General features: G+C 34.8%; 1 protein-coding gene across 2 annotated transcripts in view; it reads left to right on the top strand.

Annotated features, from left to right (window-relative positions):
* The window catches only part of LOC113423699 (rho GTPase-activating protein 39-like), a 67,528-nt gene extending 43,636 nt beyond the window's left edge, over positions 1-23,892 (top strand). For both annotated transcript variants that reach the window (XM_026685225.2, XM_087959485.1), the window contains 9 exons: positions 275-673; positions 8,016-9,327; positions 10,436-10,988; positions 12,179-12,268; positions 15,779-15,852; positions 18,694-18,893; positions 19,421-19,512; positions 20,015-20,184; positions 20,490-23,892. In XM_026685225.2, the coding sequence (XP_026541010.1) occupies positions 275-673; positions 8,016-9,327; positions 10,436-10,988; positions 12,179-12,268; positions 15,779-15,852; positions 18,694-18,893; positions 19,421-19,512; positions 20,015-20,184; positions 20,490-20,684 (3,085 nt within the window). In that variant the 3' untranslated portion in view covers positions 20,685-23,892. The remainder of the gene's footprint in view (positions 1-274; positions 674-8,015; positions 9,328-10,435; positions 10,989-12,178; positions 12,269-15,778; positions 15,853-18,693; positions 18,894-19,420; positions 19,513-20,014; positions 20,185-20,489) is intronic.

Here is a 23,892-nt window from a genome sequence, read left to right as displayed (position 1 = left end):
TACATTCCGTGTGTTTTATGACTCTGCAGTTCCTTCTGATCAAATATTATAATAGAAAGTTGATCTAAATAAACATTTATTTATTATCCCAGTTTAGAACATTTTTAATCTTAGAAACTTATAAAAACTTATTGATATATAATCCGCAAGAATGGTACAGAGCTCTCAAACTTTATAAATAGGCAGCCACAGATTCTGTGTGCAACCTTTTCTGTAATTAGCATAAATTATTGTGGTTTTGATGGAACTAATTATGTATTTCCTTTTATTTCAGCTCAGATTGGGTGGAAATTATTGAACCCCGTTCCAGGGAGCGAATGTACGTCAATTTGACAACTGGAGAGTGTGGTTGGGATCCTCCACCTAATCTCAGAGTTCGGCAGTCTGATGAAAATCAGTGGTGGGAACTCTTTGATCAAAACAACAATCGTTTCTATTATTACAATGCCATCACTCAGCAGACTGTGTGGCACAGGCCTCAGGGTTGTGACATTGTGCCACTAGCTCAGCTCCAAGTCATGAAACGTAATTCCCAGTCTGATTTCAGGACATCACAGCACAGGAACAGTACAAGTAGTGAGGGACGAAATACTCCTATCCAAATAGCTCTTCTACAGGACATGGAGAAGAGTAAAGACAACATCAGTCTCGAGAAGAGGCCAGAAAGTGAAAGGTAAATCATTTTCAAATTTCTCTGTTTTGTTTTTCTCTTTTTTTAATAGCTATATAGGGAAGAGAGAAACACTTCCTTATTGTAGTGCATAAGGCAGAAGGCTACAAAGTAGAAGACTCTAAATTCAAGCCCCATCTTAGCCATGAATACCAGCTGAAGGACTTTGGGCCCGTCAGTTTCTCCACTGAGTCAACAGGAGAATCCAAGTTGGGTAGTCTCTAGCCTCATTGTTCTTCAGACTGAGTTGAATTCTGAGGACACGCCTCCCTGGTAACGGTCCCCAGTTTTCAACTCAGTTTCAGCTCATTCAGACATCCCTTAAGGGCTCTGAAGACCTTGAGTTTCAGAAAGAATTTTTACTACTCCCAGGATCTCTCATTGACATCAGAGTTGGTTGCAAGGTTTGACAGCTGTCCGACTTTGTCGGCACAGCCACTTGTTATTTTTCGTGCCCTTTTTATATTTTTGCACCTTTTTCTGGATATTTTTATTTTACTGACCTTTTAGTTAAAACCTTTATTTTTGGATGCGGACCTAGAGGGCTCCAGGATTTCCCGTGTTGACCGGGCTGGGGCTGGAGTCATTGACCAATCCCTCGGTCAGACTCCAAAATGACTTTGAAGCCGTAGCAACAGCGACACGCTTAAGACTGACATTTTTTACAGAGACTGACTCAGGTCCTGCAGGCAAGATCCTGGATGGTAACTAGGGAGTCTGCGCTGGAATTAACATCCAGAACGATGTGACAGTTCCCCAAATTGCCACGGCAGCTGTGAGTTGCTTAAGTCTGCCTGACAAACTTTGGGCCAGTCAGTGTCTCTCAGCCCATTGTATCAGGCTCAAGTACAAGCCAGTTAGTAACTCAGAAATATCAATGGAATGGTTAATGAGTATCCAGTTTTTAAAAATTTGCCACCTGACAAAAATAATTTTACAGCAAATAACTTACTCCTTGATTAAACAGTGTTTCTAACTGAAATCATTCAGACACATTGGGATAAACAAAAAGAGGAATTTGGCCTATTATGCTTTACAGAAAGAATTACTTTTTCACAAACAGAAACCAAAATAACATTTCTGATATGTCCTAATCCTACCATCTTAATTTTTAACACATCTCATGTTAGTTTTTTAATACTGAATATGTAAAACTGATGTCTCTATGTTGTGTTTTTCCAATATTGTACTATAGCTAGCCTTGTCCAAATAATTATGAATTGAACAGTTATCTTGCCTCACTAAATAATGTCAGTAAATATATCTCAGAACCATAACTAAATTTTCCTATATCTATACTATTAATCACTGTAATCATTTTTGATCAAAATCTTTGACAACTTCACAGGACCACTGTGTATGCATATTGGTGCCCTTTGCTTCAACACACTTCCAACATTTATTTGAGCCTTTCCCAGTAATTTTACTTATGCATAATACATAATACTACCTCTTAATAATTTTCCAGGATAGTAATTTCTCCTGCTCCTCATTTATAATGCTAGGTTCTTCCAAAGTGTAGTCCACTGTGTGTCAGACATATCTTAAATCTGATTCCTCTATTTCTTTCAGAGTTATTATATGTTTTGAATATTAGATCTTTAGAGGACTTTGAAGGTTCTAACATAAGATTTTCAAAAACTTTTAAAAGTTGCAATACTGTCAGCTTAAAAAAATCCAGTAAGTTTCTATAAATAATATTAAAGCCAGGAAAATAGAAATGACTTCATTGGCTAGCACCGAATGAAGATATAGTTCAACAAATTTGAAGGGCACTAGATAAAAGAAGCTTTCTTGAAATCTATTTTCCTGATACCATTAGACTACCTGCAAAATGTTCAAGAGATAATCACTTTTTCACCCATAGTTAATTTTTTTTATTTGGTTATTTCAAGCATAGTTTAAAATCTACAATGTTCTTTCTAATAAATTAAAAAAAAATTTTTTTGTAAAAATTTTATTTGGATTGTCACAAAACATAATACAAATAAAATATCTTTTTTTGAGAACAGCATGGTCCTGGGTTATCACTTCTCCATACAGACACAAACTCAATTTCATATTCATCTTTGTGTTCTATTCCATATCTTACTATTTTAACATTTTCTCAATAATTTTTCCCTTTTCTTAGTTTTCTCAACCTTGCTTTTAATTATCTCATTCCTTTCTAAATTCAATTGAATTTAATAAATTAAAAATTCTTGAAGGCAATCACAATGAAGAAATTGTATTTTTTTTTAAGGCTGAACATTTAAAAGAGCTAAATGGCTACATTGCCAAGACCAAATATAACGTTTACTTACAATCAGCTTTTTTATTGCCATTCCCTTTACGTGATTATAGGACACACTGTATTCCTTAAAAGTAATTTATATTTTCCCATTTGGGAACTAGCCTTCCTTGAATGATGGGTAAATCATTTTCAGCAATAAAGTGCAGGAGCTGAATAACTATTACAGTTGTTGCTGATTTTTTCGGCCAATATAGCATAGAACAGTTTTGCCAAGCATATATAATTACCATGCTGACTTGAAATACATAAGTTTATAGTTCTACTGCAAGGGTGTCAAACTGGATTTCTTCGAGGGCCGGTTCAGCATTGTACTTCTCTTCCACGGGCCGGCTGGCGGGGGGAGACTGGATGGACTCCTCCTGCAGCACCTTGCTGGCCAAAATGGTACGTGGGGAGTTGCACACTGCCCCCCTGCATCCCGTTTTGGCCGGCAGAGTGCTGCAGGAGGCCGTCCGAGCCGAAAATGGGGTGCAGGGGCTGCGCATGGCCTCCCCTGTGCCCATTTTGGCTGCCAGAGGCACCACGGGCCAGTCCTTTGCTATTTCCAGGATGAACCCACAGGCCAGATTTAAGCACCTCACAGGCCGGATCTGGGCCACGGGCCTTGAGTTTCTGTTCTACTGCATCTGGAGATAGATTAAAATAGAGATAAATAATAAAGTTAAAATAATTTATTTTAATTTATTTCCATGTTGGTATAAAGGAAGGATTGATTCTCTTCCCTTTGATAGTTCACAGAAAGAGATTTGTGATTTGATTAAAAACCAGTCAAAGACCAATCCTTGGTCCCAAAGTTGGGTTCTTAATCATTAAAAAGGTTGTTTTTAATAGTTTCCAAGGTAAAAGGCAATTTTTTTGGAATGCCAACATATCACATAAATGGCAGGGGTGGGATGCTACCGGTTCTGCCCAGCTCTATAGAACCGGTAGCTCTGAAGAGCAGCAAACACCAAACCGGTTCTGTGTTTGCTGCTGTTTGGCCCACCCGCCCGCCTAGGCTCTGACTTGTCCTTTATTTCCTGCTTTTTCAACCTCAGCTGCTTTGCGCGGCACAGCTGAGGTTGAAAAAGCAGGAAAAAAGAGGCTTTTCAAACGCTGCGCACCCACGCACAGCACTTTTCAGCTGTCCGGGTGGCACAGTTTAAAGTTTTTTGCACACGCGCACAGCGCAAAACGTAGTCACCGAACTGGTAGTAGCACCCGTTGAATCCCACCTGGTAAATGGGGAAAAAATCCTGGCCACTGGTATCTGCATAAAATTGTACAGGGGATGTAGTTACATTTTATCAAAACGCATCGTAGCATATACAGGTAGTTCTCGCCTTATGACAGATTATTTAGTGACTGTTTGAAGTTACGATGGACAACCTAAAAGCAACTTACAACCAGTTTCAAAGTTCCAGTATCGCCTCCCCTCCATGATCAAGATGGTCGCATTTTGGGTGCTCAGCAACCAGCCCACATTTACTTCCGGTTTCTGGCAAAAACTGTCTGTTAGCAAACATTAGATTTGCTTAATGACCTCAGTTTGACTACCATATTCATTTAATAACTGCCTCAAAAAAGATTGTAAAATTGGGTGCAGTCACATGGTGACCTACTTTACAACCACCACAACTTATAATTGTAATCGTGGGGCTTAATTATGGTTGTAAATCAAGGACTACCTGTATGTCACGTGGCTATGTATATGCCCATCTTAAAATTACATAATGCTCAAATGTTACTTTTTATTTGGGCCTCCATCCTGAAAAAGCTAAGCATGGTGAGAACTAATATTAGAACTCGGATGGGCGGCATCAGGAAATTCCAAAGCTATAGACTAGATTGGGAAGTTGAAATAACAGATCAGAAGAAAGCAGTGGCAAACTACTTCCATATTATTTCTAGGAAAACAGTAAAATATATCTATTGTCATTGCACTGATAATATTTGCAGCATGTGGCAAGTATTCCAAATTGGATTTCCCAGTTATAATATTTAGCCTGGAATTGCCCTGTCTGTTGCTTAAAGGAAAATAAACAGAACCATATAGTAAGATACAGATAAAACACAACTGAGACAGAAGTACAAACAAAATACTAGAAAACCTTAATATGGAAGGTTCTTATAATTCATTTGAACAGCTGCCCATTACATTTTAACTTATCATCTGATAATGAACAAAGGCAGCTATTCAAAACTGATGGAGCACCTGTCTGATAATCATGCATAACACAAGCTCTTTTGCAGTATATCTCGGGCTGGCACCTATGATACTATTTTTCTAACAGAAATCTGGCAAGACCTAACAGAACTACAGATGCAGGCTGCTCTACTTTTTCCTGTTAGTACTGGGATGCATCTGTTCTAACCTGTCAATTTGTTACATGAATAACTCTCCAATTACAAAACATGATAGGTTGAAAAAGCTAGTAGAGAGCAACTTTAATAGAGGAGGGAAAAAGAAGTGCTTAAAATAGAAAGATGGCAGGCTGACAATGTTGTGCAAGTAAAGTTTGAAAATTGCCTTTATCCCAAAATTTTTGAGAGATGGAAACTCTAATATAGAAGCTCCCCTATATAAGATAATCAACACACAGCCTGTGTAATTTATAATTTATTTGTATTTATTAAGAACATCTATCAGTCAGTTAAAGAATCAACAGCATGAAATGGATTGTAGAGATTATAGTACAACTGCAAGCCAAAAATTACAAGCATTCGAGTGACAGTTTGTAGAAATGCTGCAGAATCCTTTTTACCTCAAAATGTTTTCCACCTACTTTTTATACTTACTTTTTCTCAGCACAAAACTTGACAGTGGAGCTTTGTCTAAAATTCAAGAAGATATTTGTAACACATACCCAGTTTGTAATGTAGCACAACAGTGCCATCTAAAGTATCTGGTAAATCATCTCATGCTGAAAAGCTCAAATAAAGGGAATTCATTTTTTATTTTTTCCCAAAGTCTCTCCCATACAATTCCTTCTAAAACTAGTCATGTTTGCCATTTACCCTTAGAATTGCTCAGCCACTAGATAATTTTAGGAAATGATGGCTAGTCTGGTGAATCAGCGACAGAGCATTTTGCTTGATCGGGCAAAGCAGCAGTCATTCTCTAGAAAGAAGAAGGCTTGCAGTTATCCTTCAGTTATTCTAATAGCACTGAACATACTACTTGGAGAAAGGAAAAAGCAGGACTTTCTTCTGAAATCCTTGATCTTAAGTATATACAGTAGAAAATTCGATTACTGGACTTTATTTGAATTTTGTGTGTGTGTGGTTGTTAACTTCCTGTCTTATTTCTATTTTTTTCCTTTCCTCAAATATACTTTTTTATAGCTTAAGATTTATCTTAAAGTGGTTTAAAGTTGTAATAATCTTATAATGCTTATCTGGTCAATGACATGCAAAAAGGGAATACAATCAAGATCAACAAAAAAATGAATGTTAAAATTATAGTTAAAAAGATAAAAACTAATACAAACTAACCACAAACTAAAAGAAAAAAACAGTGCAGAAAAAAACAAATAGAAAGAAAAATACAAAATAAATAAAAATAAGAATATACTAAAGAAAAGGAAAAGAAATATAAAAAGAAATAACTTTTCTCTTCATCACAATAAGTATAAATAAGTTTAGTAACGTTAGAACCTTGATCAAAGAAACCAACTTCTCCATGACTTAGAACAGTTCATTTAGTGACCATTTGAAGTTACAACAGCACTGGGAAAAAAAATTATGACCATTACAGCATCTCTATGGTCATGTGATCAAAATTCAGACACTTGGCAACTGACTCATATTTATGACAATTGCAGTGTCCTGGGGTCATGTGATCACCTTTTGTGACCTTCTGACAAGTGACGTCCATGGGGAAGCCAAATGTACTTAATGTTATTAACGTAACTGCACTGATTCACTTAACAACTGTGGCAAGAAAGGTCATAAAATGGGAAACTCACTTAACAAATGTCTCACTTAGCAACAGAAATGTTGGCCTCAATTGTGGTCATAAGTGAAGGACTACCTGTATTCCTTTCTTTTATTTTTAAAATCTTGATCTTTAATTTCTTCAAATAATTTCCTAGGTCTTGATTCTTTTTCATTTTTAATTTGTTCCTTCTCACAAAATTCTTCAAAGCTTTAAGAAGTCTCTTGTAAATCCAATATAGGAAAGTTATCCAGGGTTTTTTTTGTTTGATATTTGTATATCCCTTTTAATTATTAAAACTAGGCCGGTTTCTTTTGTATGTACAATATAGCATCTTTTCCCATGTCATTATTGCAGCCTGTCATTTTTAAATCTATTTTCAGATCAGTTTCAGACTTACTCCAGTAAAAATTGTTTCTCTTCCATAATACTTTTAAACACAGTCTCTCTAAAGAGGCAGGCACTATTGAAATTAACTTCTGAGTCCATTGTTTAAAAATATCCTTAAGTTGTGCACTGTTAAGATATTTTATCCCATGTTAGTAAATAAAATGTTTTTTAATTGTAATCTTTGGGGGGGGGGGGGTTGGCTCCTTCTACTGTCAATCCTTCAGTCTCATTGTATCGTGTTTTTTAAAAGAGAATTCAAAACAAAAGCATTTTCCCATGGAAAGCATTCTTATAAATGAATTCCAAAATTTTATTTCAAATCCATCTGTAGTCTGCTTGTAACTTTCCAAAATTAAAGTTCTAATCATTCTTTTGCTGTTTATTCCAAAATAATTTTTAAAACTGCTTAAACTTGTTTTTAAAGCTTCTTTCGCTAAAGATTGAATAAACTCACCAAATACTGTAATTTCATTTACCCAGAAAAGAAACATGCACATGGAAAAATCTGGCCAATATAAAAAATTCTGAACAACTATTATTTCTCAAATTTCTCATATTTCTATGATAGCTGTGACAGAAAATAGAAAATATTTTTGCAATGTAATTAGTGAAATTCCCTGCCTTTCTCTCAAAATACACATAGCTTCAAACTTTGGGGCATTTTGTAGGCTGACAAAAGCAATATTTGTGTGTGTGTGTGTGTGTGTGTTTGTTTTATTTTTTAAAGTATTTTTTCCCCCCTACAGAAATACCCTTACTGGTTGGCAGCCTTTGCCAGGGACTAAAGCAACTATGCTGGTCAAAGTTAATAGCCTAAGACAAGTAAATTCTTCCTCAAGCAATTCCTTTCAGATGCAAAACAATTCAGAAATCAGCAGCCGGGAATCAATGAATCCCAAAGCAGTTGTATATGCCCAGTCTCAGCCTATGGTCCCAAACTCATTAACTCCAAAATCTACAGTTCCAGTAGAGATGAAGCGTTCAATGAAAATTAAAAAGACAGAGAATGGAGGATTTTGTCTGGTACTAACTAATGGGCATGCTCCTCAGCCTCCCTCAGGAAATCAGTTACAAAAATTGCCTGCATCTCCCAAATATGCTTCTCCACCTCCAATATATGATGAACCATCAATTGACTCCCCAATTTATGATGAGCCTCCTACAGATATGGACATTAGAATTACAAATATGAATGGGACAAATCCACAGTTGTCTCCAAGCAATAGCTTAAATAAGAAGATGCAACCAATTAAATTATTACAGCCTCCAAGTATACAGCAACACCAGGATGGAAAAAGGCATTTGAGAAACCCTTCTAGAACAGAATACAGTCCTGTGGGAAAAGAATACATTAAACACATGGTCAACATTGACCAGTCATCCAAAAAAACTCATTCTACCACTGTGATAGTTGATGACATTGATAAATCTCAGTTGGGTCAGGTTAGCTCTAGGGAGAGCTTCAAGCAGTCATGGAAAGTCGTAGAAGCTAATGTTCTTAAAAATATGGAAGTCCATAATCGCCAGCAGAGCAGCCTTCAGACTCAAGAATATCCTACAGTGATAAGTCAGCAAGACTCTGGCTATTCGACAGGTCCTTCTCCAAGTTTAAGAAAGAGAAAAGGAAGACGACACGTTCCAGGCCTGGGCAGACCTTGTTCTGTAGGCAGCAACAGCGAACTTACTGTGCTAAATGACAAGCTTATTGCAGAGATGCGTGCAGTGGTGAATAGATCTGCTGCCTGCAGGGGGAGCAAAGGTAGTTTAGATGCAGAAATGCTAGACAACACGAGTATGCCAGAGGGTAATAAAATTAAGTTTCAATTGGATTACTTTAAAAAGTGTAATAGCAGGAACTCAAGGGATGATCTTACATCTAGTAACAGGTCATTATATAGGCCTACAATGGAAGGTAAAGGAAGCCTCTCAAATGAACCGGCAATACAGCAAGATGTGGTGAGACAGAAGAGAACTTATGAAAAAATAGCTTCTTTAGAAAAGAATGTGTCCAGCCTGATAAACCCATCATCATCAGACACAGCACAATTATCAACACAGGTATTTATTAATATCAAACTATTTTAATCATAATCATGTTAGAGTATTTATTTATTGTCAGGAAGTCAGGCATTTCCTAGCCCTGGAGATTGTGAAATCATCACGTATATACTTATAATTATAACTTTTAATTTAATTTATAATTAAAACACGTTTACATGCTTTATACTATGCTGGGAGTCAAAAATTATACCACTAGATCATAATAGAAGGTATATGGGTTTAATGCTATGGTTAAAAGATTGCTTCTTTTGTTTAAAAGTTCACTATTAATGTGAAGTTTTACTAAAATTGCTAAGTTTTAATAATAATATTCCCAGATAAGATATAATATACACAAATAAATCAAGATAATTACAGTTTTCACTTGAAAATGTAGATGGTACAGGGAAAAAATAAATAGTATTTTTATCTAGAAGAGAAAGAGAGATTGCAAGTCACTTAGAAATGGGGGGGAGGGCGGGGGGGCGCAAAAAGATTGTAAAATAAATGAAGCATATAAAACCTCAAAGTTACCTGGACATGGGATTTTCCTTAGGATGTCATAATCTTCCCCAAGTAGCAATACATAGATGGTACAATGCAAAAATAGATAGTATTTTTAACTTAAGAAAGAGAGAGGGTGGGGAGAGAGAGAGAAAGATTTATTTTTGCAAAAATGGCAATTTTCTTATATTTTGCTGGCATAATGCATTAAATATTATTAAATAAATTAAACTAGACTTCTAACAATCACACTGAAAAATCTCCAGTACTCAAAATTGGTACTGGTTGCATATACTGGGATTGTTCATACAGTAGTGCTGTCAGATATAGATCGTCCTTAACTTATGACTGCTTACTTAGCAAGCGTTCGAAGTTACACCAGAAACTCCCCCTCCCCCAAAATGCTACTTACAACAGTAATACAGGAATTAAGTTACATTCTTAGAATGAATAAAATAGAATAATCTAATGTTAGCCTGCATAATCCAGTCTTCTAGAATCAGATACTAGAGGGTGCCGGGTGAAGAAAATGACCAAAATGACCAAATGCAGCCATTTTTGTTCAAAGAAAATTATCAACTCAGGCAGCTTTTCCATGATTTTTTGTCTGTTATTTTTACAGTGTGGAACAATAGGGTCTCTTTCTCAAGAAGAGAATAACCTTCAATCTGGAACCAACGTTGGATATCAGTTTCCCTTCCATACCATACGAAAGCCCATCTCCCAAAGTAGCATGACTGACTGGGCTTCCAAAAATCTTAATATGCATACTCAGGGCATCTTTCGTCGGAGGCTCTCCATTGCCAATATGTTGTCTTGGAATGGTGGCTCCATCAAAAAGCCAATGCTTATCACCAGTAACTGCACCATCAAAAAGGAAGCCTGTGAAATATTTAAACTGATACAAATCTATATGGGTGACCGGCAAGCCAGAATGGACCGCAATAATGTGGCTTTGATAACCATCACCAAATGCTGGAGCATTCAAGGTTTACGGGATGAGCTGTACATTCAACTAATCAGACAAACAACAGACAATATGTGCTACCAAAGTCTGGCACGGGGCTGGGAACTTATGGCAATTAGTCTGGCCTTTTTCTCCCCATCACCCAAATTCCAATCTTACCTGGAAGGTTACATCTATCGTCACCTCAGCCAAATCGCAGATGACAATAGTAAGTGCTTTATTTAATAAAGTAAATTACAGTATTTTAAACACCTGAAATAAAGTAAATTATAATAAGGGTAGGTTACCATAATACAATGCAGTGCATATTACTAAAGTTGCTCAGGACCAAAGCTTGCTTTCTTTCCAATAAAATGCAGTATGTGTTACCCAAGAACCTACCTTCTTTGGCCTAGGCAAAATGAAAAAAAAATGAAAGAAAGAAAAAGAAAATTCCTTGTAATATTTAGTGGGTTTATTGCTCTTTAGATTTAATGGTAGAGATTCAGTTTCATTATAATAAAAAACTTACATTTCTATAAAAGAACATTTTTGATAATTTTCCAAGAAATTTATTACAAAGCTCCATTTATTTATTTGATTGATTGATTGATTAATATAGTTGCATGTGACTCTGGAAGTATACACAATTAAAACAAAGTAAATCATAATTCAATTATTAAAACCAATTAAATATTAACATTAAATTATGACATGTATAACTCTGCATTTGAGTCAAATTTAATTCCTAGTGATTACAGGAGTGTTTTCTTGTTAACAATATGGAAATTAATTGCCCTTGCCTTCGTCCATGAAGTTTTTCAACTGCACAATCTAATCTACAGTCCTGGAATTGCTTGATAATCTCTCACCCAAGATCTAAAGAGGCCTAATTTTGTTTAGCTTTTGTGCTCAGACAAAATTGTTTTCCTATCTAGGCAAATATAATTACCGTAATTGCTATGTGTTTAAAGGTTTGTTTTTTTACATTTTAGGCTGAATACTGGAAAAAACTGGATGTTTATACAAGGACGTTTGTTTCATTCTTTGGTATTTTGTGATTTACTGAAAGCAAATAATTAGTTAAGAATCCCTTTTATATCCCTGGATTCTAAAAGCATAAAGTTCATACTTCAGATAAAATAATAATTTGAGAAAGAATATTTTAAATTCCAAGCCTTCTTTATATTATATACATTGTTCAAATAATTTGTGAAATATTAAGTTTTAGGCCTTAGACTCATGCAATTGATTGTGATGAGTGTAAATAAAAACAGCAGATACACATGGGCAAAATACATTTCACAGGGAGATGCACTTTGGATTTGTTCAGTGAAGTCAATCTTATGCAGATGGAAGAGGACAGTTAATATTTGACTGTCTTGCCATCACTCAATTAAAAATACGTTGTATTTTCAGTTACCCAACGCATTAAGGAACTTCTGGATCTGAAAAACAAAAAGAACTCAAAATCCAGGAAAAAAAGAAAACAAAGCGCAGAGGATGAAGGTAAAACATATAAGAAAACAAAAATCAGCACATATTTTTATTTGGGTATCACAGATATTTGGCACCCATTATTATAGTTGTTTGTACTTTAATATAGGTAAGTTCAGTCTGGGGCCTATGCAAAATTCAGCAGTATGGAAATAGAAACAAATGCAAAGTGAAATTAGTAAAATCCACAGAATTTATTTTGTTATTTTATTCATTATTCTGTAAAATATTCTGTAAAACATTTTATATAGTAGTCTAATGTATTAACATTGTATCTGTAAACTCTGATATTAACTATAATACTGCCTCTATCTAGGGTCTCATTTATTTCAACAAAACTTGTAGCCAAATAAACACAGATTGGGTTACAACCTTATTTTCATAAAGTAGTTGGGATCCTTCTATCCAGATGGGATCAGTTATAATCCTTGGCTCCAAACCTTGAAAACGTCCAGCAAAAATGCTAATTTTGTCATACTACTCTTCTGTGCAGATGGTCTTTTTCCATTTTTTTGTAGTCTTGGAACGTCAATTCAGTCCAATAGCTGATGCCTATTTTTAAAAATCCTAATAAGAATTAAGTGCAGGCAGCTTTTGCTTTCAGTAAAGGAGAATGTAGCTCAGAGTTGAAATGAGTGGTCCTTGGTGCTGTCTGAGCTTGCTTGTTTTCTTGCAGACATTTCATAATCCTAACTAGGTAACATCATCAGTGCTAGTTTCTGCTCTGTCACTAAAATATTTTTTCCATTGAAAATCTCTCTCCCAGTCTCTCCCCGGCCAATCATATACACACACACATATATTCTACCTAGATAATTTCCATTGTTATTTTAAAAAGTGTTTCACCTGATCTTAAGACTAGTCTATCTGTTAGTATGCTTTAATCCTTGAGCAGTTTCTAAATATTTTAATGTATTGTCTTGCATCAAATGTAATATTAGTCAGTACTGTGAGAATTAGGTTCAGCAGAGTGATGGCTCAAGGGAAATGCAGTGCCCGATAGTATCCTGAAGAGAGAAGTAGAAATAGTTTATGTCCAGGCTATGAGGGGGTCTATAGATATTTTTTCAGCCCTCCTGACCCAGGCAATATTGGCATAACTTCATATTATGTAAGATTAACGGCCTTTCTACCGCCATATTCCTCACATTAAATAATAGATACATAATTATTGGAAGCCGGGCCCCCACTATGATATCAAACAACAGCAATTTGTTTGGGAAGAGGTCTCTGACGTTGGAGATAGCATACAGCTGTGATAGCTTAAGAGTCATTGATACTTTTATCTTCATAAATCAGTTAAATTCCTTTTTTGAATTCTTCTGTATCAGTGATGTTCTCCAAATTTTATGCTACTTAATTTATGAAATTTCTTATTTGCTTTATTACAATGCTTTATTTTGTTTATCCTGAGTCTTCAATCTATCAGATTCATTAGATAATTGAGATTTGTTGGATAATCCATGGATGGCTCATTTCCCACTATCTTATGTATGATGTTATAAATGTTTTAAATATTAAAACTAAAATTCTTTAAATGTTTAAGATTCCCCTTTTGGAAATTTTTCCAATTCTATACTAGTGTTTCCAATGTATGATATCCTTTATTAGATGCAGCCAACAAAAGTGCATGCAGCATTTCGAGTGTAATTGTCTATATATTTGTGCAGTTGTATGCAAAAATGCAATTCTGCTCAAACTGTATGTTTTCAGGAGCCCCTAAGTTAATACGTACTAGTTAGAGATTCATTGAAACAATGGAGATTAGAGATTCACTGAAACATGTAATTTGACTAGAGCTACCTAAACAGCACAATTGCATTTTGATTTAGAGATATTTCTTTTTCACTACACTTGAATGCCAGATGCATGCTTTCATTTTGCTAGCATTTCCAGATCTATTTTCCAGTCAATTACTGCCAATCAGACCCCTTAATTCCTAACTAAATGTTCCTCAGTTGATTCATACTCATTTTCTCTTGATTTACGTCTTTTTGTGTTATTGATTTTTTCTTATTTTTAAATGGTTCTTTTACAAGAACTTTTACCTGTTTCAGAATTTTTTTTTCTTAAAGTGCATGTCACTCAGTATTGTTGAAATCAACTGCAAGTCTTTGGAAAGGCAGTAAAAATCTGGCATTTTCCCTGAAAGTTAGTGGTTAGGATGATCAGCACTTCTGCCTAGAAGAGTGCAATAAATTTGAGTTCCATATCAGATTTTTTAAAAAATTTTTTGCTTTAAATTGGTATCTTTTATTTTATTTTTGGGGGGCGGGGGTGTTCATTCATCAATTATATGTTATCCAGAGTAGCATTGTTTGAATTGGGTGGTCATAGAAATGCTTTAAATAAAATAAACTATCTGCAATGCGAAAGTGGCATTTTTTTCCCTTCATTACTTGCTCTGTGTTAATTTTATCCAGGAAGTAAGCTTGAGCCTTGTGACTCAGGCAATAGCTTTAATTTAACAATAGGGTACCATCAAGCTTTCAGCATTAGAGGTCCCTTATCCAATATTTCAGGCAGCAGCAGGCACATTATACCTGTTCCAGTTGAAACCAATAGTGCAAAGGTTTGTAACAGATCATCATTTCTTGGTATAGCACCTTATGAAACAATCCAAGCATTGTTTTAGGTGAGGCTAGAGTTCAAATCTTGGATTTGATGTAAGGAGGAGTGTTCGTTGGGTACTGGGATTTTTTGATGGTGGGTTTGTTTGTTTGATTGTTTATTTGTTTATTTATTGTGGGCTGCCCAGTTATGGTACATAAGGTGGAGAAAAGCCTTTTAAATAAATACATACATACATAAATGGCAGTTTGGGAACATGCTAGAACCATCAACGTTTCCTTAGACAACTTTATGTAATAATTTCAAGACAAACTTTCTAGACAATAGCAAAAGGAATTTGACATTAAAACTAGCCTGAGAGTAGTGTTAATAATGGCAGCTATCTCCTAAACACAAAGTGAAAAGACAGTTTTTATTTTGTTTTGTTTTGTTTTAATGGGTAAAGTTGTTTTCTAGTGCAAAACCCAGGAAGATATAATCAGTTTTTTAGAAAAGCAATGGAATTTGAATAAACAATGGAGAAAAGTTTGTCTTTATATGTTATGATTTTTGGATGAGTTAATAATACAGATTTGTGGATAAAACAAACTTTGGAAGTAGTTTAGAATTGGGAGAATAAATGGTCCAATTATTACCACTGTAAATATATGGTATTTTTATAGCACCAAAGAATATACAATTTTCTCCTAGCTCAAAACTGCCATAAATGAATTGAATACAGGGGAAAAATAATTTCAGAAAAAACAACTGCACAACTATTTTCTTGGAGAAAGCTGTCCAAATTAATTTCAACAACAATGTTTCTAAGAATACATGTAGAACTCTTATTATTTAATGATAGGGTAAGATTTAGGGATAGAGAAGATGTACAGATATTCATGCTCTGGGATCATTTTCTCTTTAAAGGAATTTTCTAGGGCCACTCTTAATTTGTTCATTTTTATCTGCTAGGTCTACCAATCAGCACTTATGCCAGGTATTGTTACCGAAAGCTGCAAAAAGTAGCAATCACTGGAGGCAAAAAAGTGAGTAATTAGAAATATCATACTTTAATTTAAATGAATAGTTTTTTCTTTCTCTTTTTTAATCACTACAACTATTGAGATTGCTTTTAGCAGCAATAAGAATAAATAGACTCAAAAAGTGCACATGTACATTCTTATTGTACTATTAAGCAAATGAAAACAAAATCTGAATAATTCTGCTGGATCTTCTTTATGGAAAAAAAATATAGACGGGAAAAAAAGTAAGACTGAGAAGGACTATTAAATAAAATCAGGTTTGGTGTTTTGTTTTTGTTTTTTGAAGTATGTTGAATAATCATGCTAAAATACTTTAGCAGTCAGAATTAACTTTGTATAAGATTTTGTATTCCCGTGTAACTACTAGCAATTAGCATTGAAAGTAATGAGCCAGGGAAAGCAGTTTTTGAATCAGAAACGGTATGTTGCAGCTAATTCTGTAGATGCTGCCATCATGCTGGGAGTTCATATAAATACATGCAAATTGCCACTGACAAAATCTATAACTCTTATTTTCAGAATGTTTCAGTGTTTTGATGGAGTAATTGAACTCAACATGATATTGTATGTTTAGAAATACAGTAAAGATAAACAATATATGTCGGAAAAGAGCTCTTTGTGTTAATTTGTGAAGTTCAAAAGAGAAAAAAAGTAGTAGTTGAACAAAACAGAATTAACAAAACATCTAATCACCTTTCAGCTTTTGAGAGGAGAAAAGGAAAGGGAATGCACAATCTCAGTCTTGATGTAATATGTGAACTTTGAAAGAGCATTTACATATATTTCCATGCTAGCTAAAGTTAAGTTCCTGGTTAGTGAGATGAAAGCAGCAATCTGTTGGGTTAAAAAGTAGACTTTAGATTAGAGATCTGAATTTGCATATAATAAGATGCTTCACTAAAATTGGACTTTGCTTGAACTTGTGATATACTGACTAAGATATACCAAAACTGTTTATAGGTAATCCTTATCACTAGTCATTTAACAACTATCTTACAGTCCCCATTTATCTGTATTTATTCCTTTTTCTTGTTTATGTTCATACTTATACTTGTTATCTTGTACATGTTTGACAAATACATAAACAAATAAAGTTTTTGAAGTTGCAAAGGATGTCAGAAAAGCTATTTATAGCTCAACTTTGAAATTATGGCTGCCACACATCCCCTGCAGTCGCCTGATCTCATTGCAGGCACTTAGCAACTTGAGCATCCCATGGTCATGTAACCATGATTTGTGATGTTTGTTGCTGATTTCTAGCAACACCCCCACTCTGCCCATTCGGAAGAATGGATTCTTTTACTGACAATAAGATTTGCCTAATAACTGTAGGGATTCACTTTAAAAGTATCATTAAAAACAGTCATAAAATTGAGTTCAGTCACGTGATGCCTCGATTTACAACCACAACAACTTACAACTGAAATTTTGGGCTCCATTGTGATTGTAAATCAAGGAATACCTATAGAATTAGACTTACTGTTGGCAGAGAATGCTATATGTGGCTAATAAAAGACTGCTAACCTAGTCTATACTTTTCTTACTGAAAAACTTTAGCAATGTTAGATAGTAAAGATCAGTTTGTATGGTCCCATCTGATGGTGATCATGGCGAGTGAAAGACTGACCTGGAATATAGGTATAATAAATGATAAAGAGTAAGAATTAATGATAACAAAAAAGACCAATGTGTATCTATGAAACTAAGGGAAACAGAAGATCTGTATGAAAATGCACTGATCTTCTTTGTTATGACAACTTATTTGCCACTTTATTTCCAGAGACTCTGACCAGTTTACAGTATCCATTGAATAAAATTAAAATCCCCCCCAAAAAGAATCAGTACAGTAATACTCAATCAGTCCAATTCCCTACTATTTATGGGTAGCATAAACTTATTTCTTTTCATTGTCCGAAAAGACAATAATGTGCAATAAAGGATTCTGTTGCAGAGTGGTGCATAACTGAAAGAGCTAAGCCTGGAATACCCTAAAATAGTATTCCTTTGGTAATGAGACCAAAGTCTCTCCCCTGATATTACTAGACATTCAGTAATTAGGCCCTGAGCCACATAGAAATTTAAAAGTAACAGTCAGCACCTTGAATTGTGTTAGATGTTAATACAACTTCCAGAATATAGTGGTATGAAAAAATACAGTGAGACCATTTGCTCATTTAAAGAAAATGGATTAGGATTAAAGATGTGCACGAAGCAAAAGTAAATGGGTCAAGAAGGGGAAGACGAAGAAAGTTGTGACTGGGTAAAGTTAATAAGATATTTTATAAACAAAAGTCTAAAGACAAAATGTTATGTATGAAATTTAGTATGGGTGTGGTGGCAGTCAATAGTCTTTACAAGGGTAGAAAGATATAGAAAAAGTGTAGTGATTTTTTGCATAAATTCCTTTTCAACATATTATTTCATTCCTTTAATTCTTTAACTTAAGCTTTTTTCTTTTTATTCTGCATAACATTGCATATCCCAAAGATAAATTTTGTGATGGTTATATGTATACATATGCTTAAAAGTGATCAGATAATAACTATACTCCTTCAAAAGTTGTCAATTGGTATAATCCTAAAAAGAAAAATCATGGGTATATTCGGTATCCAATTTTGTATCTTTTTTTTAAAAAAAAAAAACAATTTTAAATACCCTTCCTTTTGAAATAAATCCCCATCTTTCTTCTTCTGATAGTATATTTCAAAGATTAGGAAAATATTTTTCTCTCTGAGCATTCCACCCAAATGGAAGCTGAACTACAACATCCTTCCAACCTATTGCAAGTTTATTTGGTTTTTGGTTTTTTTTTTTTGCTTTTTTAAAGTTTTCTTGTTCTTACAGGGTCTTCGGAAGCCTACAGTTGAGGAGATAATACATGCCAAGAATGCTATTGTGACACCTTCATTGTTTGGCAGCTCACTGGAAGAAATCATGTCACGACAGCAGGACATGTATCCAGATAACAAGCTGCCTTGGGTACAAACACAGTTGTCTCAGCAAGTACTGCAACTCGGGGGAGAACAGACTGAGGGAATATTCAGGTGAATATCTAACTACAACTGTTTAAATGATGCAGTAGTGATAGCCATCAAAACTAGATCATTCATCTATATTTGATCACATATCATTTCTTGAGAGTAAATATCTAAGATTTCATATATAGAATTTTAGAACAAAATATGCTTATCGAAAATGTAAGCATCTTACAGCCTTCTTTTGAACAAGTGCTTCTATGGTAGTGTTTGAGAGGGAGGGAGGGAGGAATTTCCAATGCTTTCTGTCAGATTTGTGAAAGGAAATCAATGGGGAAGCTGGCCAAATGTTGGAAATCACTCAGGATGTATTTTAGGCTGTTCTTACTCATTTTGTTTTTCTGTTTAGCTAAGGAAATATCTCTGAAACAATGACACAACAGATCATTGGTTGTCTACTTACTATTAAATATGCATCTATCTCTTAGAAATACTCCAGATAATGTTTATTATTTGTGATATTGATTGCACTTTCTTCTGGGTGTGTATGATTTTCTCCCTCTGATATTCAGCTTCATATATGTGTATGCTTTCAGAATTCCTGGCGATATTGATGAAGTCAATGCTTTAAAACTACAGGTGGATCAGTGGAAGATTCCTAACAACCTTAGTGATCCCAATATACCAGGTATGGAGAAATAAGAGAACAGCAAAACTATTGAAAATGTAGTTGGACACCTCAGCTTCTTAGTAGTTTTAAGTTGTAAATATATATTTCTTACATATCTCCTGTCTTTCAGTTTCTACAAAACTTTCAGTAATTGCTTCTGAAGAGAACAGTTGCTGCCCTAACTCTTTCTATTCATGATTTGTATCTTGTAATTATCAAAAGCCTGAATCAGTGGAGCTCAATATATGGTGGTTTTTCATTTTAGAAAGGCTAGAGTCAGTTATTTTATTTATCTAGGAAGAGGAGGAAAGTGTATTGTGATTACTCAGAGATCCACTTTGGAACAGTAGGCACCACATATTTTTATATATTTTATGTTTAAATCACAAAAATATAATAGCCACATTAGCAATTTCAAAATAGTATAAGCATAATACACAAACAGATATATAAAGTTGGTAAAACAGACAGTATGCTATAATTGTTGTAAATATCTCTGGGTTGCTTCTTGTCCTTGAAGCTTCTTTGCTAAAACTGTGGTATCGGGAATTGGAAGAGCCTGTCATCCCACAACAATTCTACAAGGAATGTGTGAGCAACTATGAGAATCCTGATGCTGCAGTGGCTGTAGTTGAACTTCTGCCAGAGCTCAATAAATTGGTCTTGTGTTACCTCATCCACTTTTTACAGGTACATAGATAGAGAATGCCTGAGCAGGAATCATTCTAAAAAAGCCTAAATAATCTATATATGGTTGTTCTAATTGGGGGGAGGGGTGTCATTTTAGACTGCATTTGCAGATATTATAAAACACCAAACTAAATTTCTTCTATTATCATACACCAGAGGCAGCCTTCAGGGCAAGGCTGTCTAAAGTGTTTCCATTGTGTCTCTGAACATTTTCCTTTGAGGAGCTAGAGAAACTAAATCACCTTGCCTGTGACCAAACTTTATTTTTCCCTCTTTATTTGAGTTGTGTTTTATTTGTTTTGCAGATTTTTGCCCAGCCAATCAATGTAGGCAAAACCAAGATGGATGTAAACAACTTGGCTATGGTGATGGCTCCAAACTGCCTGAGATGCCAGTCTGATGACCCCAGAATCATCTTTGAAAATACCCGGAAAGAGATGTCTTTCTTGCGCATGCTGATTGTGCACTTGGACACTAGTTTTATCAAAGGAATTATGTGAAGGATTGTTTTCTGGCAAGACTGTGCAAAAAGAGCAATTAGGTGGCTCCTGCATTTCCTTTTTAGAGTCTCACATTGTTTCTTCTAGAGTTTCCAAGATCCTACAGTTCTTTGTGATGCTTTTATTTACTTATCCTGATAGTAAGGTTGATGAATCTTCAATAATCCCCAAATGATTCAAGTCAATGACCATACTAGAAAGACCCAAAGGTGTTTTTTCAAGAGGCAACTGGATTTTCTGGGTTTTTTTGAAGACTTCGCTTGTCAGTTTCAGAGGTGAAGAAGCTTCAGAGCTGAAGAAGAAGCTTCTTGGATGAGAAACAAAACATCTTAAAAGAAAAACCAGAAAGTCCAATTGCCTCTTGAAAAAGCACCTTTGGGAGAACCAAAAAGAAGTTTTGAAGCAGTAGATGAGCAGTAGCTTGTGAGACAGGATGACTTTTGCTATGCCTGAGGGTACCTTACTATTAAAGTTCTAAGCATCAATATTGTCCAAAAATGAAAACTCTCTTGAATTTTGGTACAGAGCAAAACAGCAAGAAAGTGAAACTGTATATTTCCCTTTTTTGCTACAGTGATTTGGGAAGAGACTATTTAAATCTCAAGCCACTTTTAGCTTAAGTTTGCTCCTATATTGCTTGGATTGAAGATGATTCAGACTCAAGAAATTCTTGAATTTCTTTAATCCAAAATCACTGTAGTCTAAGTAACTTGTGGTTGGGATTTCCCCAGAATGGAGATTTATCCTGCAATATTATGGCCTCTTTTTCCTTATTTCAAAATAAACTAAAATCAGGTACTGAGGTGCCATAAAGCCTTTTAGAGCAAACATGAATATATAAAGGCTCCTGCCAATATAAAATTTTGTGTTTTATTTCCCATTCAGCTTATTCTAATCAGACATTATCTTTGTAAACATTGGATTAAAGAAGCTGCAAGGTGCAGAGATTTAAGTGAATAGAAGATGCAGGATTGGAGAAAATTAACTGTACTTCTCTTTATCACTTTCTAAATGTCCTCAGTGTGCTGTTAAATGCAGAATGAAAGAGAGAAGGCCAAATTATATCTGTCTTGTTTTCTCCCTGACCAGCAGCAATTTCAGAAATATAATTTGAGTTGTGACTATACAGAGAGGAAAATATGTTTCCCAGTTGTCCAGTTAACATCAAATCCCTACTACCTCCCACAACTGCATGTTAGATAAAAAATATTGAGAGCTCCAAATACAAATTTCTCACATCATGCATTATAACTATAAAATGGTATAATGCTGTCATACTCTGGATTTCATTCTATTTTGCCTAAACGTTCAGCCTTATTCAGAAAGACTTCTGTTCTCTTTGTCCTTTCAGTCCCCAGAACACATGCCGAATAGGAGGAAGACTGGTGCTTCGGTTCTGCTTCTTTCTTTTGTTCTTATACTGCAAACATCCCTGAATCTAAAGCCTTCAGTGTTCCTTTATGTCATTTTGGAAGTGAGTGTAATTCTTTCATCAAACTTCTGGATAGAATAACAGGCTTGAATTTTGTGGAAAGACAGTGTGCATGGTCAAGGAAATAATGTTATGGAAAAACAAATATCAACTTTGTTAATTCTTAGAAGTTGGTGCCAAGAGCTCTTCATTTGCCAGTAAGAAGAATGTGATTTGTCCTAGATGTATTGGTATTTCCAAGTTACTGGTTACTATGATCTAACTGGGTAAAGAAATATATTTTTTCCTTCTATTGTCAGAAATGATACTTGTTAGAAGATTCTCACACATCATTAATGGGATTAACATTTACTGTTTCCTTTTTGAGTCAGTTCTGCTGTAAAATTAGATCCTTTAAGATGAACTATGTTGTAATGCCAAAGTCTTTGTTCACTCTTTACCTCATAGTATTTTTTGAAATTTAGCTGGTATCTGGAAATATTATTTTCTATATTCCAAATAAGGCCATCTTCTGAGAGTGTTATGAGTTATATATACATCTATACAGCAGCATATGAATTATCCTGGGGTAAAGGATATATTATTTGTGGGCTCTTACAGAAAGAGTAATGCAGCATTCTCACTCCAGGGATCTTCCAAATATATAGATTTTATTTCCCAGAATTCTCTAAATAGCATAACTGTGGCTAAAACTTCTGAGAGTTGAACTGTCACATTTCAGTTTGGGAGGAGTGGGGGAGGGCAGGGAGACTGGAATAAGGCAATATATCACATAACTATTTCAACTATGTTATCAGGCAGACACAAGTGATGCCCATGGATCTGTACATAATTGATACTTTAAACTTAACTAAGCCCAAAATCCAGGCATTGATTATGATACATTTTCTTGTCTTTCTGAAAGTTTCATTTGATATAGTTGATTACCCTGAGATTTCTGAGGAGTTAAGTGCTATTCAAATAGGCTTCTCTACCAGCATTTGGCCAGTACTCTTGATAAAATCCGAAATGGGATCTTAATTCTAAGTAATAAGGATTAGAATCCTATTAATTTGTATTTGGAGAAAGCCCCATTAAACTCAGTGGGATTGACTTCTGAGTAAACATGCATTTGATTGTTAAAATATTGGGTTATATCTAACATAATCCTTTTACCACTGTACACTACTGACAAATCAAATTCAGAATTACTTTGTCCTCCAGATGTTCTATAGGACAAGATGAATAGAAGTGATTGCTGTTTGAGAAGAAGTACATTCACACATAACAGATATAGTCCATCATGCTTTTTATATTTCTTAGACTTGCCAAAACAAGAGTTTCTTCAGCCTATTTCTATGACTATGTAGGAGATTGTAGGATTTCCTTAGACTGGTTCTGTTTATGCTGTAAATTTTCTATTCTTCATCTTTGTACAATGGGAAATACTAACCAATATGCAAAATGTCATATACCTACTCTACTTTTTTAAATTTTGTATTTATTAATTTGTTTTAAGATGTTCTCTAACGCACGTTTCCAGGTTTAAACACTGTTGTCAACTAAAATATGATGGGTAATTGTTACAATCAGATCCCCCCAGCATTTCACTATAATCCAATCATAAAGTGACTGCTTTATAATAATGTTTAGCCCCACCCCTTCTGGGCAGCAAAATAGGTTAAAAAATTACACTGGATTTTTCCCAATACACTTGTAAATGTGAATCTGCAAAATATACTGTCTGTTGTTGTTAAAGAATAAACATTTTCGTCAATACACCTGGTACTTTGAAAA

The sequence above is a fragment of the Notechis scutatus genome, chromosome 3, assembly GCF_049901735.1.
Source record: "Notechis scutatus isolate UNSWTSFEM ecotype Mainland chromosome 3, rNotScu1.2, whole genome shotgun sequence".
Classification (NCBI taxonomy): Eukaryota; Metazoa; Chordata; class Lepidosauria; order Squamata; family Elapidae; genus Notechis; species Notechis scutatus.
Note: the sequence above shows the minus strand (reverse complement) of the source record. Positions and strands in the feature narration are given on the sequence as shown.